Below are 17,003 nucleotides of genomic sequence, written 5' to 3'. Positions count from 1 at the left end.
CAGTTCTTGAAGTGATCGCGAGTGCGGTGGTCGGTCTCAGGGTGTGTGGCTCCAATCGTGTCTGCTGCAAATCAATATAAATTCCTGTGCTTGTGCCTCTTCTTCGTCCTCTCCTTCCCAACCCATAAACTCACTTCTCCTCGTCTCGAGACCACACTCGGGGGTGATTTTCTTGCGCCGCACCACAGTTCTTGGACCTAAAAATATATCGACACACTCTCTCTCTGGATACATCGCGGATCCCCTTCAAGTGCTGCGCCGGAGTTGCAAAATGTTTATCGACAATTTCCCGGAAAGATATAGTTTCGAGAGTTTAGCCTCGCATGGAATTTAATGTGATCTAATGCCCAATTGAGGAATGTTCTCTGTGTGATCATCCACAACATATCGTGTGTATTCTCTTCTCCCCCCTCCCTCTCTTCTTCGCTGGGGCAATAAATATATTTTGGCAGAGGAGAAAAAAGAGCAAAACGAGTCATGGATTCGGACGCTGCAGCCTCTCTCGAGGCCTTTGGATACCACTCAACCCTGCCCGGAACGACGACCATCAGCACCATTGTCCTCCACAGTGGACCAGTGAAACTCGTCGTGGCGCTGCTGCAAGTAAGATTCCCTCTGCAATTTGTCGCAGAAATAATTAAAGTGGATGGTAAATGTCAGTGAAAGTTGAAAAGGTCGCACGACGCATGGAAGGCGCAATCGGAGGAGTGCTCAATTCACTTCCAGCGATTATCGCCAGCGATAGTCGTCGACACTTCTTTGCTCTTACGCGAACCAGCGGAGAATGTGTGTGATTTTCATGCCCAACACATGGCACTTTCTTCAGGCCTCAGCTATAATTTGGTCATGATTCAATTACACATGAAATCTCATGAGCAGTTGGTTCATGTTCTGAAGCAAGATCTTAATTTTCTGCCAGTATAATTACTTGAGATTTTCATGTATAGTAAAATAATATTGATATTGTCAATTTGCCTCAGAGGCTCAAATTATTCGGCTTGAAGCGTAAATTTTCCCAATATATATATGAAAAACACTTGTGTAATCAAATTTAATTTTATTTAATGATAAGTTTCATGCAAAAGTAGCAAAAATATGTTATTTCTCTGCTCACTTTAGACTAACGTGTACTTAATATCATTAGAATTGAAAATGCAGACATTTACTGAGATTTCCATCGCCCAACACAAGTTTATCTTACCTTATTCAGAGAAGAAGATCTTGAGGAAATGAGTTAATTAGCAAATATATCTAAATAATTACATCAACCACGGAGGAAACATGAATACTTTTTGCTCGCGATGTTTTGCCAACATCTTCTGTGTGGAGTTTTGATTCACAAATCTTCACATTCAGCACCCTGAAATGTGTTTTTTTTTGTCAAAAAAAAAACCAGTCACAAATTCTTATGTTGATACGCTGAGATTCACCTTTGAAGAGAGTTAACACATCAACGGATTGAGCTTTGGATAGCTTCGCGACGTGACATCAGATTTGCGACTCGCCAGGGTCACTTAGCACATCTCTGGGGCGGTGTGTGTCACACATATGTCACCTATAAACGATAGCAATTATGTATTATTCAACTCTCGCATTGACTATGCCAAACATTCAGTGGAAGTCACTCTGAGAGAGTCTCGCATATGCAAATTTTTACTACATCTTGGCGGCGTTCAGGGTGTGTGAGAATAAACTCGTTAAAATATTTCACGGCAAAATTAAATATTTAATCGACGCAATCAATGGGCCACACTCTGGAGTGTGTGTGCCTATCTTCCTTTTGGCCTTACGCAACACAACTGATCTGGCATTTTGTGCTATATGCCCATTGAGTCCGATGAAAAGATCAGCTTGAAGAAACATACATAAGTGAAGTTTAATGGTCTTTCTCAACAGAATTAGGAACAGCAACATATTCTCATTTCTCCTCCGCCTCCTCCTCATGAACACCTCCCAGGGCCGGGCGTTCTGATATCGAAGATCAACAGTGAAAAACTCGCACATATGCTAAATGGAAAGTAAATTCACAGTTGATGAGTACAAACATTCATGACGTAGTCTTAAAATTCTAATTTTAAATCCCAACTCATGCACATAAACATTCACTGTTCAGCACATTCGGCAATTTTACACTCTCTTTCTCCCCATTTTTTGATATATATCGCCGAAACGTAAGAAGTGCCGAGGCTTCTGAAATCACACAACTCCATCCTTTGCGCTGCTCAACGCACTTTTCATGGAGTTTCACAAGTGCTCTTGGTAAAATCCTGCTGCCATCTCTAAAATTAGCCCCACTGAGCGGCAAAACATGAAGACCACAACATTACTTGCTCAGATGTTGCATTTGTGCGACTGTCAAGACGAGCGACATGAGTCTCAATGCGTCCTCACAATTCTTCAGACAATTCTCACCAAGCATTTTCAATACTCTGCCAGGCGCCAGAGTTTGCAAATTGAATAGACCAAGCAATGGCGTTCTTCACGTGAATCCTCATTTTTTTTTCTCACATTTCACCCAAGACCATGTTAGACAAACACACGATAGTTTTTTTACAAAGTGTAAATTGAAGGAATTGAATGAGGAAATTGATGGATCAGCTGGGGTTTGGGAGGTGCTCGAACTCACGTTCTCTCACATGCAGACACATTGACGTGCAATCATATTCGATTGGCCCCGATATTTCTATTCGTTTTGGAGTTTCAAATATAATGCCACTTTCCGGATAACAGAGAAATATTTCACTCTCTCCTCATTCCAACGATAATTTAATACATTTTCATTCCAAATTACTTGAGATGATGATTAATATTTCGCAATGTTTGAACTGAGCAAGCTTTGAGAATATTCTAAGAAGCCCCGCCCACTGATATGCTCCGCCCAGTCGCTCGAATAGACAGAGAATTTCCTGTGCTTGTTTAATTAGATTTACATAGTTTGTCAGGGGAAATCGAATAGTGGCATGATAAAGTATCGCTTTTTGAATCTTGATTGAATATCTCAACAGATAATTGTGTTTTTACATGAAAAGCAACAAGACAAGGTAGGAAAATTGCTGAAAAGCAATGCACTTTGCGGCTTAATCGTCCAGTAAGCAAATAACCATTAAAAATATGCCTCAATTCAAATTGCTCCTTGGCGCATTTCGCACCGTGTGCGAATATTTGACGTCGGAGAGTTCAAGAGTGAAAGAAGTTAAATGCTGCGAGACGCCAGCAGAGCGCTACTGAGCATTCCACCCAATGGGGAGTTGAATTAATTGTGTGGCGAGCTAAGGGAGATTAGAGAAGCGATGCAAAATTTATATTTAACCGTTGATGCAAGTAATAATATTCAATTTTCTCTCTCGCGATGACTGCAAAATGCAGCAGGAACGGGGCAAAGTGAGGAAAATGCACTCACTAATGTTCATGGCGAATGGCATTAGCGAGGGAGAGAAAGAAGTTGAGCCATATTGATGCTTTTTTTTTCACTTCTCAGCCACGCAAGAGGAAGTCATAACAATAAATAGGCGTCTCTCTCTCTCTCTCTGCGGAGAGAAATTTCTGCCAAGCCTAAGGAGTGAAGCGCCTCTGGAAGTTCTAAAAGACATTTCTGTCAAATGCGTATTTTTCGAGTGAGTCTGCGTCTATTTTTGCTCCATTTTCTTAAGCTGCTTCACCTTTCGCTCTTCCCGATTTGCGTCATATTCGGAGTCACAGGATGGAATTTCTCACAGTCCATCTTGAGAGATGCTGAGGAATTTGATGAGCTCAAGATTAGCTGTACCTCTGCGGCCAATTGATGGACAGAGTGGCTGAAATGGTCATAAAGCTGAATCAAATTGCACTGCACTTCTTTGGGTTTTATTGCAAGAATTCCTTATGACGGCCATTAGTGGCGAAATAAAATTATACGCTCTAGAAATACAACTAAAATGGGATTATTTTTGTGTTAAATACTCAATTGGAAGCTATCTTATTCATCAGTACAGTTCCAACTTCTCCGATTTCAGAATAAATATCTCTGTGATATTCAGCAAACGTTCAATTTCGAGGTGCGATTAGCCGAAAACAAATATGCTCGGAAGACAAGAAGAATTGACGGACTTTATAAGGTCATATTTTTTGTTGTTGTTGTTAATTTTAGCATAAGAAATTGTCTGCCTATTAAGCGGATATTTCTCGCTATGCTAAAAATAAAACGCTTGGGAAGGCCTAATTGGCATTAGTGATTCGATTTCTGCGATCTGTTTGACTGTCCCAGATCAATAGATCAACTTTTTGCGAAAGAAAAAAATCTGCGCGAGTAATTAAATTTAATGTGAAGCAAAAGAATGCGAAAAAAAGTTAATGTTGTTTGAATGTTTGGGAAATGTGGAGCATTTTCTAGAATATAATTCAAACTAAAAGTGAAAATGATCAGCATTATCATGGCGTATTATGTAAAATGTCAGCTGTTGAGATCAAAAACTGTTTGTGAACAGTATAATTTTAACCATGGTTTGATTTGTTGTAATTCATTTAAATTTATCTTATTTATAAATTGACTATTTTCCATCTAATCGCGACCAACAACAGCAGCAACAGCAGCAAAGTTATGTTATTTGTGAGCAAAAGAGAGAAGATCCCCAATGAATATGCAAAGTAATTTGAGAAAAAAGGCGAAAAAAAATCAAGTTTCGCAAATTTATGAACTTGGCCTGTAATCATTGAGTCTCAACCACGTTCGCACAGGCAATTCATTTGAGATAAGCCCCGTGATCTTTTTCTACAACGCCAAGAAGATGCGCACAGGAAGACTGGTGTGGAATAACAGCAATTTTCACCCATGGCTTCCATAAATGTTCCACTTGGCAGAACGTCCAGAGTTTACTCTTGCAAATTTAACCTTTTCCAACATCGTTTCACTCGTCGCCGAATTGAGAGTGGAAAAAAAGGCGCTTTTTTCGCGATAATTCAAATGCAAGTCATAAAATTTGAATACAATTTATCCTCATGACAAATTCCACTCAGAACACAGAAATATTGCGTCTCTCTGCCCATGATATTGGACTTCTTTCCGAACATCGCGCGCTTGTGTTCCAGTGACTGAGCCTGCAAAGGTATTATTTCCCATTCAGCGGCAAGAAGAACTGAATCAAGGCAATTTTGTGCAAAACATTATGAGCTACAAATGCATTTAATTACCTTTCGTTGGGGAAGATAATTAATAATAACTGCATCTACCGTCTTTCCACTCTGCAATTTGTTGTCGTACATGCACTTTTATGTGCACGATTTTCCTCTCCTGGCCATAATCTTGAAAATCTCGCGCGAAACCCGGTTTACGAACCCGGCCTGGTCAAAAGAAACCCTCCCAGAAAGTGTGCTTGAGAGGTGATTTGCATGGGATTCAATCATTTTCACTCGACCCACAAGTGAGATCTTGTCTAATGAGATGAGATATTACATGAATATTGACTTTGTGAGTTTATTCAATGTATGACTTTTCACAATGAGAAGCATAAGAAAGTGAGGAAAAAGTTCCCACGCCAATGAAATTCATCAAATACTCAAATGATGTGTGTAAATCAATACATATATTGATGGTGGAGAGATGCCGAGACTACACAATCGACATACTTGAAATATTCACAACGCACCGCGAAATGGTTGTAGTGGCTGAAATGAGTTGAATTTCGCGCAGCACGCTAAAAGAAATGGATCGAATTACTCAAGGCGAAATCAATTGCGCCCACATGTTTCGAATCACAGCAATAACAGCACGAACGGTGACCGGCTTCCGGAGGGAAGTTGGCGCAAATGCCACGTGATGGAGTGAATATTTCAGCCACGATAGTCGCGATGCCGCCGATAGATCGGCGGGGCGGCAATAAGGGACTGACCCGATTCGATAAGACGCCAATACAGGCACAACATTTAATAGACTGTCTGGCGAAAGCGACTCGACGCACTGGCATTTCACACATTCGATCAGTACGAAATATTTCTGCACAGCCTCAGATGGTGGCTCCATGTGGTTGCATGTGATCATGATCGCGCTGGTGTGCTGATCTCACAGCCAGATTGAGATCATGTGCGAAGACGTGCAAGAGGCGAGCAACTTGTGCGTAAGATGATACGTTTGGCCAGCGAAAAATGAGTCAGGAAAAACGCCCAGTAAATCAATGAAATTTATTTATTTTTTTTCGCCTCCCGCAATTCTTTCCATCTTCTTCTACTCTCATTGCGGCCCTGTTGGCAATATTGCCTATTCCCATATCACTTGCCTGTTGGTTGTTGGTTGTTGAATAACGATAAATCACGGCCGCGCACATCGAAACATATCGAAGAGTAGAACATGTTTCTCTGTATCTCTCTTTTGGAATATGATTTGGTGAGGAAATGAATCGATAAATTGCTATTACAGCTCTGCCAATTGTATTAGCAAAAGTGTTAAAATGAATATTCATACATGGTATGATTTAAAGTGGAAAAAGCGAAGATAATGATATTCACTGAGGAAAAACATGTAACAGAAGTTTTAGTACAGTGATTGATCAGAATTGAACTCAAATCACTATTGCAATGATGTTATAATGTAATATCATGTTACAGCATAGAAAAAATGTAGGCAGAGATTTGCATACACTAACAACTCAACTTCTTCACCTGAGCGCAGAAATAGAGACACTTTGAGACGTTCAATTTACACAAGATCTGACGGATTTTGAAGTATTTTGAGTGATGATTGTGTTTAAAATTAGAATAGTGAATTAATTGTGATGTAAAACACACATTTCATTAACAATTTATCTGGCTGTGAAACCCCTTTGAAAGGCCTACAACTCCTGACATTATATGTTCCTATTAATACACTTCAACATATTAATCACTTATGGCCAGAGTTATAAATATGTAAGTACAAGGCACATTAAATAATCAAGTTTATCAGCCGACTCCCAACTTTCTCTGTATCAAAAATTCACTGACCAACATATTGCTTGAGAATCACACTGAGGCTCTGTTGCTGCTCTTGATGATTGTTCTGTTAGTGCGGCTTGAAAGGAAAACCCGCGGCGCGCCTTAACGAATGTGTGTTGATTCTTTCATGATTGACTGCGCACTTGATGGTTCTAATTAAGTTCTTCCACGAGGCATCGTGATTTGCAACACTTTCGCGCGATTCCTCACGTAGAAAATGACACTTAACATTTTACTCTGCAGCATTTCCGACTCACAGAGGCGATTGAACTCCTTCTTGCCCCTCGCAACAATTCACCACAGCGCACAGCATTCTTGCGGTCGCTGCTGCGGATCATAAAATTCAATTTTCACTTCGGGCGGCGCACAAAATTTAGGACTTGAACATGTGTAACTATTGTGTGTTTCTTGTTTCGGTCAGATACCATCGATGGACGCGGAGGAAAGTCCATGGGAGACGCGTCGGAACATCGTCTGTAAACCAGTGATGGTGAATTTTATTGCAAATTCACGGTGCGTTTGAAATATCTCAAAACATTTTTGTTAACATTTCTCGCATTTCACAGTAATATTTTTTTGATGTTACATTGAAATACAAACTGAAATCACTCAATTGATATTTGCTTTCTTTGAGAAAAATTAAGCACTCGCGCCAGGCTTGATTGCGCTCCATAAATTACAATTTTATGAATTGAGGCAAGAATTGAGGAGATCAGATCGAATTTAATCTTGCCACAAAATTTATCCACAACCAATTATGAGGCATCATAAACATAATAATTCTCACAGAAAAGAAATCAGCAAAAATACAGTGTTGAAAATCGGGTTCAAGGGGCAAATCATGAGGCGACTTTTGAGGTAACTTAAGTGTTCTGTAATAAAATAATCAATTATTTGAGTAAAATAATAAAAAAATGAATACTTTCCCAAGTAAAATTGAAAAATAATCAAATTATGAATAAAGAATTTTAAAAAATATTTATTTTCCCAATTAAAATTAAATAAAAAACATGTAATTTTGTTTAAAAAATTTTTAAAAATGAATTTTTTCCCGAGTAACATCACAAAAAAAACAAAAAAACCAAATTCTGAATTAAATAGAAAAAAATTAATATTTTCTCAAGTAAATTTTGAAAAATAATCATATTTTGAATAAAATAATCAAAAAAGAAAATTCTGAACTAAGATTACACAAAAATTTCAATAATCAAATTTTGAATTGTATGATCAAAAAAATTATTGTTTTACAGAGAAAAAAATTACAAAGTAATGAAATTGAAAAACAATTATTTTTCCAAAGTAAAGTTTGAAGAAAAAAAAATTTCGTATAAAATAATCAAAAACTGATTGTTTTCCCAATTAAAATTGCAAAATAATCAAATTTTGAATAAAATAATAATAACAAAAAAATATTTTCCAAAGTAAAATTGAAAAATAATCAAAATTCTAAATAGAATACCAAAGAGAAAAGATTTTTTTCAATAAATGAATCAGAATATAATATACAAACAATTTTTAATCAAATATTCAGAAAATAATCAAAAAATATTTTTAAAATACTCAATTTTTAATGAAATAATCAGAAAAATTATCAGAATTTGAATTAAAATCACAAATAATCGAAAAAAGATTGAATAATCACAAAGTTAATGATCTCAACTTGCGATTAATTTTCCCCTTGGTCAGGTTGAAAACAGCTCGAAAAACATTTTCTAATCTTCACACAATGTATAGAATTATAAAATTTTCAGATAATATGAAATCTGTGCGAAGTTTCGATCCTAATCTTATTAATCTCAATCAATAATTTCCTACAAAATTATTGGTTGTTCTCAATCCATGATCGCAATGCTCTAAAATCGCTCTATTAAGTGGAATATAGTGAGGAAATTATATAGAGAAAATGGGCAGACGCAGTATTTCATCGACGCATCGAAGCTGGATAGAAAGTCTTTCGAGCCAATCGATGGATGTGTGAAAAAGGATGCTTTCATACAATTTATGATAAAACAAACCATCTCAGGTGTCACGTTTAGCGTTCATTGCGCTACTTGTGCAAATTGCTTGCCAAATATTTGCACACAGTCAATAGAAATGCAGCACGTTTTGTGCAATTTCTCCGCAAAATTGTCAATTTCCAGAAGTCACTGAGCGCACACTCGCTGTGTTGAAGAGATCTTGGCAAGATGTTGGCAAAAAAGTTGTGCCTTCGACACAAGTGCGTAAACACTCCTTTTGCTCTCCTCCCTCTCTCTTAGCGACGTGCGTTTAGAAAGCGTTCAAGAGCGTTGATAAAAGTAAAAACAGTAAATTGCATGCAATTCACAGTGGCAATTTTTCTCTCCTCTTCTCTAATTCTAGAGTGGCGAGCAGTTTCACATAAAAGTCGTTGAGGCAGAACCGCGATTGACATTTCTTGGCGGTGATCTGGATGAGGCGGTCCACCTGCAGCGGCAGCACGATGATGTGCTGAGGAAATTACAGGTAAATTGGCAAGCCCAGTATATCCAGCCAGTGTTTATTGTTGATTTTGTGAGTGTGCCGACGATGGGGGAATTTATCAGTGCGTTACTGATTACACGACGATACGGGGGAGAAGGTGAGGATCATGAGCAAATGCCATATGATCTGAGCAGATGCTCTGCGATGCACCGTGTGCGGATGATTGTACTTCACATGTTGCCGCACAAAGTCGGGCAGAATCTTGGGGCATTATCACCTCATTAGTATGACGAGCAGTGATCGCGAAGGGAGATACAAATTGAGATGATTCTGTTAGAGCAGCGGAATTAGGTATATAGTAGATTGAATTTTGATTAGAAGAAAATCTGATCTCAATTTTCGTAACGGTCAATAATTTCATATTTACACATGTTTGCAATAGCACATTATCACAGAATTTCACCGAGATTTTCAGCAATGCACAAGGCAGAAAGTAAAACGCAGCTTAAGCAACTATGTTGCAAGATTTGTGTACTTTGCAGATTCAGATCTCGATGCCTCGCAGATAAGAAGTTTAACACAGAGTCTCTCTCTCTCTCTCTCTATTTCAGGACAACACAAATCCAGTGGAGGAGTTTCTGCGGAAAGTGGATGAGATGATCGAGACGAAGCGACCAAGAGCAGAGGTCCTGGACGCCATGGAGCAGTCCATCAAGATCGTGTGGGACGACATGACGGCTCTGCTGCACCGCCGCAAGCTCATCGCGGATACCAATGCCAACTTCCACGAGAAGCTGGAGGCGTGTCGCGGGAAGATGAGCGCTCTGGAGGAGGCGTGCAGGGACACAATGATCCCCATCGAAGTGGAGCCCGTCGAGGAGTTCCTCGCGAAAATCAAGGAGCTGCGAACGGACGTTCTCGCCTCCGTCATGTCGGCTCTGCGCGATGGCAACGAACTGCTGGCGCAGCTGAAGGACATCGCCACGGAAGGGAGTCTCGACTCGCGACCTGATCACATCAGATTCGACGCTGTGAAGTCCATTGCAATGGTGGAACTGTGGCTGGAAGATCTCCATGACAGACGCAATTCCTTAGAGGTAAAGCCAGATTGTGTCACGATGAACTATGAACATAAGTAGAAAGGATGTAAAGAAGATATTTGAATAGGTTTAATTGGCTTAAAGCAGATAAAATTCACACTAAAGATTTGTGGGTTTATTTTGAAATCCATTGATTCATTGTAATAATCATCATTTCCACTTGAAAGTGCATCAAAAAGTCTTTAATAAACACGTACACAAAATGCTATTGATTGAAATAATCGTATTGAGTATTAGACATAAATTACTGTCTATGATTGTGGCGTTTGCCAACAATTCATGCAAAATCGTAACACTTTGTGGTCGTGTGATCAATTTTCTGCCACTCGGGTCGCCGCGCAGTGACTTCATTCGGCGCCCTGCAAATGGGTCAACGGGCCAACTCTTCATATATCGCTCAATTTAAGATAAATTTAGCTGTTGAAAGGCCGAGCAATTATTGTTGTACTTGCGCTTTTTGCAGGTCGCGTGGCAGAGCAGGAAGTCGCAGCTGGAGCAGTGTTTGCAGCTGGCGACGCTGGTGAAGGAGTTGGAGGACATCGAGGCGCTGCTGCACCGCCGCGAGAGCGACATGTCCATCTCCTTCACGCTGGGCGACACGGAGAGCATCGTGGATGACCTGCTGCGGGAGTACGTGGGCCTGAAGGACGATGCCATCTTGCTGCGGGATCGCGCGCTGCGCGTGGCCAAAGCCACGGAGGAGCTGGTGAGATCCGACTGCTTCGCCGGCGACGAGGCGTGCGCGCGGGCTTACAGCGTGCTGTCGCGCTGCACGGACTTCTTCGACGAGACGGACCGGCGGGAGAACTGGCTGCTGCAGGCGAAGGACTTCTTCAACCGCGCCGAGAAGGTGCTGGCCACGCTCGAGTCGATGGAGGCGGAAGTGGCGGCCGTGAAGGTGTCTTCGGAGGCGCCGGAAGCTATTTCCGTGTACACGCGCCTCCTGAGTCGACTCAGTGGCCTCATCGACGAGCCCGTGCAGATGGGCTACTGCCTCATGGACGATGTGGGTCGCACCCAGCCAGAGGTGATGGGCGTGAAGCGAGTGGTGGACGAAATGGAGAATCGGAAGATCTATTTAGAGAAAGTCTGCTCAATGAACAGCGAGCGACACGTCACCGTTTCCGAGCACATCAACAGCTTCTTCCTCCACTACAACGAGATCCTCTCTTGGCTCGTGTCCACTGCGGAGTCATCGCTGAAGAATCACAACTCTCTCGGCAGGAACTTGCCCACTGCGCACGACTTCCTCAGCGCGCAGCATCGCCTGCTGGCCGATCTCGAGGTGTGACATCCCATTAAATGCCCATATTTCTTACACACCATCCTCATCACTCGCACCCTGTCATGTTCTTTTTTTGCTTTCACTTTTTCTTTCCGCCGCAGGGAAAAGGCAGGGAAATTAATAAACTACTCACGACCCTCGCGCCCATTCTCGAGGAAGTGGACGAGGAGCAGCGACGCAACATCACGGAGAAGGTGGAAGCGCTGCAGAAGCACTGGACGGATGTGAAGAACATCACGGAGGCTCGTGTGGATCTCGTGTCGCTGTACATTCAGTTCCTGGACGAGTCGGAGAGTCTCGCGAAGACGTTCGATCAGATTGAGGCAATCCTGAAGACGGCGCCCAACGAGGAGAATCTGCAGCGCATCCAGAAAGCCTGGACAGTCATCCAGCCGGCTTACACGGAGATCAAGCTGACGGCGCGGAGATTTATCGATGAGGCATCCAAAGTAAGATTTATGTGCATATTAATGTCGTCTATGCGAAATGTTTATAACATCCGTCAGTTTAGATGTTCTCAACATTATATTTACATTTATATAACAGCATTGGAAGTTGTAGCAAAAAGCATCTTTGCTGAGCCAGTGTGTGGATTTTATTGAAAATGCAATTAGAAAAAGTGATGCAATACTAATCAATCAATCTACAATTGAGGGAATATCTTAATTGGCGTAATTTATTAGCATCTCCCCACACACAACACACAATTTGAGAGCACAATTCTCCCTTTTCCCCCCATTATTTAATATTAGCCAACTCCAGTGATGAGTCTATCAGTAAATTTTATAATTATAAAGATGAAAGTTAGAGAGTAAATCTCTCTCCTCATGAGTTTGTGCGTCTGAATGGCTGGCTTTTCTCCAAAACGTCAATGATATTCTATTTATGTAACAGGTCGCGGACCCATATCTCGAAACAAAAAGTGCCTGCTCTCGCGTCGATGAGATTCTGAACGATTTCAGTTCGCGACAGTTTAGTATCACGGAAAGTTGGGAAAATTGGACGCAGCGCGTTACCACAAAGCGAGAGACGGAGCTGCTCTGGGAGAAAATCATGTCGGAGAATGTGCAAGTGAGTGGGCAATTTTGTAGGTGATGGCAAGTGAAAAAGGATTACTATTGCGAGGGTGTTTTCTTGCAGACACTCAACGCCGCATCGAAGCTCGATGCGCAGCTTTATCCGGTGCTCTCGATCGCCACCACCGATCCAGCTGCCCTGAAGACCTTCGTCACGGAGAAGCTCACATCTGTCCTGGGCGACATTGCGAAGGCGAAGGGTGATCTGCAGGAGCGCATCACTGCCACGTCCGGTCTCGAGGCCAAAGACGACGGCGCCACGACGGAGAAGCTGCAGCAAGTGATTGAGAACTTGACGTCGATCAAGAGCCGACTCGATCGCATCGCCAGTGAGTACGAGGCTCTCGTGATCTCAATCATATCCTTCCTAGAGGCCATACTCACCACCAAGAGTCGCATCGAGGAGTACTTCGCCACGCAGAAAGTGATCAATCGCGACAGTGCTGAGCGTGTTGTGAGCGATCATGAGGCGTTCCGGGACAACGTGAAGGCACAGTTTCGGTCGCTCATATCGCAGAGTGAGACCATCATCGAGAGGATACGGGCACAGGAGCCGAGTGGCGCCAAGGAGCATGACACAGATCGCATAATCTCGCTGCTTGAGCAACTCCGCATGACCTTCGAGACGCAGATCGAGTCGAAGAGCACGGAGCTCAAGGAGCAGCAGCAGCTGGGGCTGTTCAACAAGGAGCTGAAGGAGATCCACGGCAATCTCGATGACATGGCGCGGCAACTCGAGGACACGGATCTGCAGAGTTGCGAAACACTGGCCGCCGTCTCCACCAAGTCCATTGCATTTGAGTATTTCGAGAGGACCATCGAAGTGAGTATGGCTGTGTTAAATTTATTGGTCAGTTTCGCGATCAGACGCATCCATTTGCTGAGTGCGTGGGCGTTGCCACAGTAAACACTAGTGTCCCAAAAAGTCGTGGCGTGTTTATTGAATCTGGTGGCACGAGAGAGTAAAATTGCGGATGATTTAATGCGAAATGGGAATGAAAGACAAGCGAAACGATTAAACTTTCCCGGCATATGTATATAAACTTTGAATAACCGAATGCGTCGCGTTGCGCGAGATGAGGATTTTTGGATCTTTTGGAATTAGAAGACATTCACAGCCCACAAGAAGCTGTTTTTATTTGATTTTATTAGCGGCGACACACACAAGAGGATGAGAATGCTTCCAGAACTCCCGTCATCATTACATCCACCGCCGCCGCGTATATTCAACTAAAAATACTCATGGAGGAGTGAATTAAAAAGTTGCGTGTATAATTTTAGTTTTCTTTTGCGGGAAACAGAAGAAAAGTGATTTTCCAAACGCCTACATGTAGATGTATTTTCAGCATGCTCGCCGCGTCCCGAGCGTCGTGCAGACAAATTGAGGACAAATACAATAAGACGAGCGCACAGGCAATAACAATTTTTTTTCCGTTCACATCCATTTCAAACCGAAAAGAACAAGTCACAGATATATCGTAAAAATTCCCCGGCTTTCTTCTGGTGCGATTTTCACTTTATATCCTCCCGAAACCACATTGCATGAGCGAATTGCAAAATAAAATGAAACATATTGACGACTTTTCCCGTTGAACGACGTCCAAGAAGTGTCAGAGGAAATAATTGCGCGACTCTTCAGATAAATATTCGCGAAAAGAGAGTTGATTAAATGGTGTACTCGAGTGTGACACGCTTGGCCATCGTAAAAAGCAAATTGGTTATAAGTCTCTAATTAATGACAATTTCCACTTAAATTGCAGCTCCTTGGAAAGCGCATTGAGAACTTTCGTCAGAGTGCCGAAAATATTTCTGCCACGTATCCCAACACGAGGGCGTATGTGGAGGAGGAGAAGAGCAAGCTGATGCTGCGATGGGAGGAATTCAGCGAACGGGCAAGGAAATCCAGATCGTCAATTGAATCGTCCGTTGCATTCTTCAAATTGCTCGATGAGGTAAAATGCTGTAAAGGAAAGAAAAACTGCACTTTAAATTTAAAGCCCAACCAATGTGTCTGATGACTGATTTGATTTATTGTTTTGTGTATTTAAACTTGTCTATATTTATTCTCCTTGAAGTCAAGCAGTATTTTATGCGTGACCTAATATCAAAAACTATTATTTCTCTTGCAGATTAACGCTCAGTATCGAATACATTCAACATATTTCTCACATACGAGCAACACCGTTCCATTTGTGTCCACTGTTGAGCAAGGCCACGAATTGGTACATCAAATTGACGACTACATTAATCAGAATGAGGCATTGCAGCTCGACAAGCTGAAGAAATTGTCTGAAATATCCATTGAGATCTACGGATTTGACAAGACTGTTACCACATATACCGAAAATTTGTCTCTCTTCCAGTCATTTTTGAAGCTCAAGGAGGATCTCAATAGCACAATTGTTAAGCTGAAAGAGGAGGAGGTGCTTGAGAAGAGTGAAAAGGTGGAGAAATTGGAGATCATTGAAGTGCAAGCGCCAGCAAACATTGCTCCAGACTTCACGCAAAGTCTCACCAACGCCACCATTAAGGAAGGTGAGCGATTCACCTTCATCTGCGTTGTCAGCGGAAGTCCTGAGCCGACGATTGAGTGGCTCAAGGATGGCATCTCCATTCAGAGCAATTCGGACTACAAAACATCGGTTGTGGATGGAATTTGTTCGCTCGCCATTGAGGAAACACTGGCCGAAGACTCGGCGACGTTCACGTGCAGAGCCAGGAATGTTGCGGGCAGTGCAGAGACGACGGCGACGCTGACGGTGAAGGAAAATGTGGCCGAAGAAGTGCTGATACCACCTGTTTTCACGGAACCCCTGCAGCCCGGATATGCGAAAGAGGGCGCGACGTTTGAGTTCAGATGCACATGCACAGGATATCCTCTGCCCATCGTTGAGTGGTTCAAGAATGACATCTGCATCGATCAGTCGCCGGATTACATCATCACGTTCAACAATGGACTGGCTATTCTCAAGTTCGAGCACGTCTTCCTGGAAGATCAGGCTCTGTTCACGTGCAGAGCCAACAATTCCTCAGGAACGGTGGAAACATCTGCGAATCTAATGGTTGAACGTGAGTAAAAGAAACGGGGAAGATTTGAGAAGCGGATTCTAACACTTTTTCTCCATTTTTTCAGCTCTGGAACCAACGGAGATTCCGGCCTTCAAGGTTCCCTTGTCGAATGTGATGGCTCGCGTTGGACAGAAGATCAAGCTGGAGTGCGAAGTGACAGGAATTCCGCGTCCTGAACTGTTCTGGACTCACAATGGGAAGCCATTCACAGGCCGTGACTCAAAAGTGAGTGTTTTTTTGCTTCTCAGTCTTGTCAATGAGATGGAAAATTGTGAAATTTTCTCCTCAGTCGATTTTCCGATGATTTTTTCCTTCTCCACTGGCGTGTGAAAAATACGCCCCGAAATATCTGATCTGTACCTACACAGAAATCCATTAATTCCCGAGATTAATGTAGTTGTGATGCGCGAGAGCATAAATAAGGCTCGAAAATGCGTGTCCCTCGTTGCCAGCGACTAATCTCAACATGCAATATTCTCACCCATGATTTTATATCTTGTCCACTTGCCAAGAATTGTGGGGCGCGCGCGAAAGTGCATGGAAGTGCATTTCCATCAACCTCTGACACACAGAGGCAGTCTATTAATAGAGCCCAATTTCCCAGCATTTGGGCCACTCACTCACTTGTCGCCCTCGCCTTTCAGTTGCTCGTGGACGGCGATCGCGTGACGTTGCTCATCCCAGAGGCCTTCTTCAAAGACACCGGCATCTACACGCTGACCGCGAAAAATCTCGCCGGAGAGGTGGCCAACGCGTGCAATGTGTGCGTGAAGGGGCGCGTGCCAAACGAGACGTCCGACTCGGAGTTCGCCAGCGACATGGAACCGGTGAAGCCGTCTGTGCAGCTTCCGCTCAAGAACACGAGCGTCTTCGAGGGCAAGTCGGTGCGCTTGGATTGCGTGATTGTGGGCCAACCGGAGCCGGAGGTGATTTGGTACCACAACGATCGACCCGTGAAGGAGTCAGCTGATATTCAGTTGCTCTTCCAAGGCGATCGCTGCACTCTCATCATCCACGAGGCGTACACAGAAGACGCTGGCGAGTACAAAGTCGTGGCGATCAATTCTGCAGGTGAATTCATAACTGACT

At 42.6% G+C, this 17,003-nt stretch overlaps 1 protein-coding gene across 1 annotated transcript in view; it reads left to right on the top strand.

Annotated features, from left to right (window-relative positions):
• LOC132260646 (titin-like) overlaps window positions 1-17,003 on the top strand; it is a 60,949-nt gene continuing 43,946 nt past the window's right edge. The window contains exons 1-11 of the mRNA XM_059758903.1: window positions 1-603; window positions 9,304-9,426; window positions 9,996-10,481; window positions 10,948-11,769; window positions 11,871-12,218; window positions 12,664-12,840; window positions 12,910-13,668; window positions 14,606-14,797; window positions 14,975-15,914; window positions 15,979-16,139; window positions 16,559-16,985. Coding sequence (XP_059614886.1) covers window positions 478-603; window positions 9,304-9,426; window positions 9,996-10,481; window positions 10,948-11,769; window positions 11,871-12,218; window positions 12,664-12,840; window positions 12,910-13,668; window positions 14,606-14,797; window positions 14,975-15,914; window positions 15,979-16,139; window positions 16,559-16,985 — 4,561 coding nt within the window. The 5' untranslated portion in view covers window positions 1-477. The remainder of the gene's footprint in view (window positions 604-9,303; window positions 9,427-9,995; window positions 10,482-10,947; window positions 11,770-11,870; window positions 12,219-12,663; window positions 12,841-12,909; window positions 13,669-14,605; window positions 14,798-14,974; window positions 15,915-15,978; window positions 16,140-16,558; window positions 16,986-17,003) is intronic.

Source organism: Phlebotomus argentipes, unplaced genomic scaffold (genome assembly GCF_947086385.1).
Source record: "Phlebotomus argentipes unplaced genomic scaffold, Phlebotomus argentipes genome assembly scaffold_18, whole genome shotgun sequence".
In the NCBI taxonomy this organism is placed as follows: Eukaryota; Metazoa; Arthropoda; class Insecta; order Diptera; family Psychodidae; genus Phlebotomus; species Phlebotomus argentipes.
Note: the sequence above shows the minus strand (reverse complement) of the source record. Positions and strands in the feature narration are given on the sequence as shown.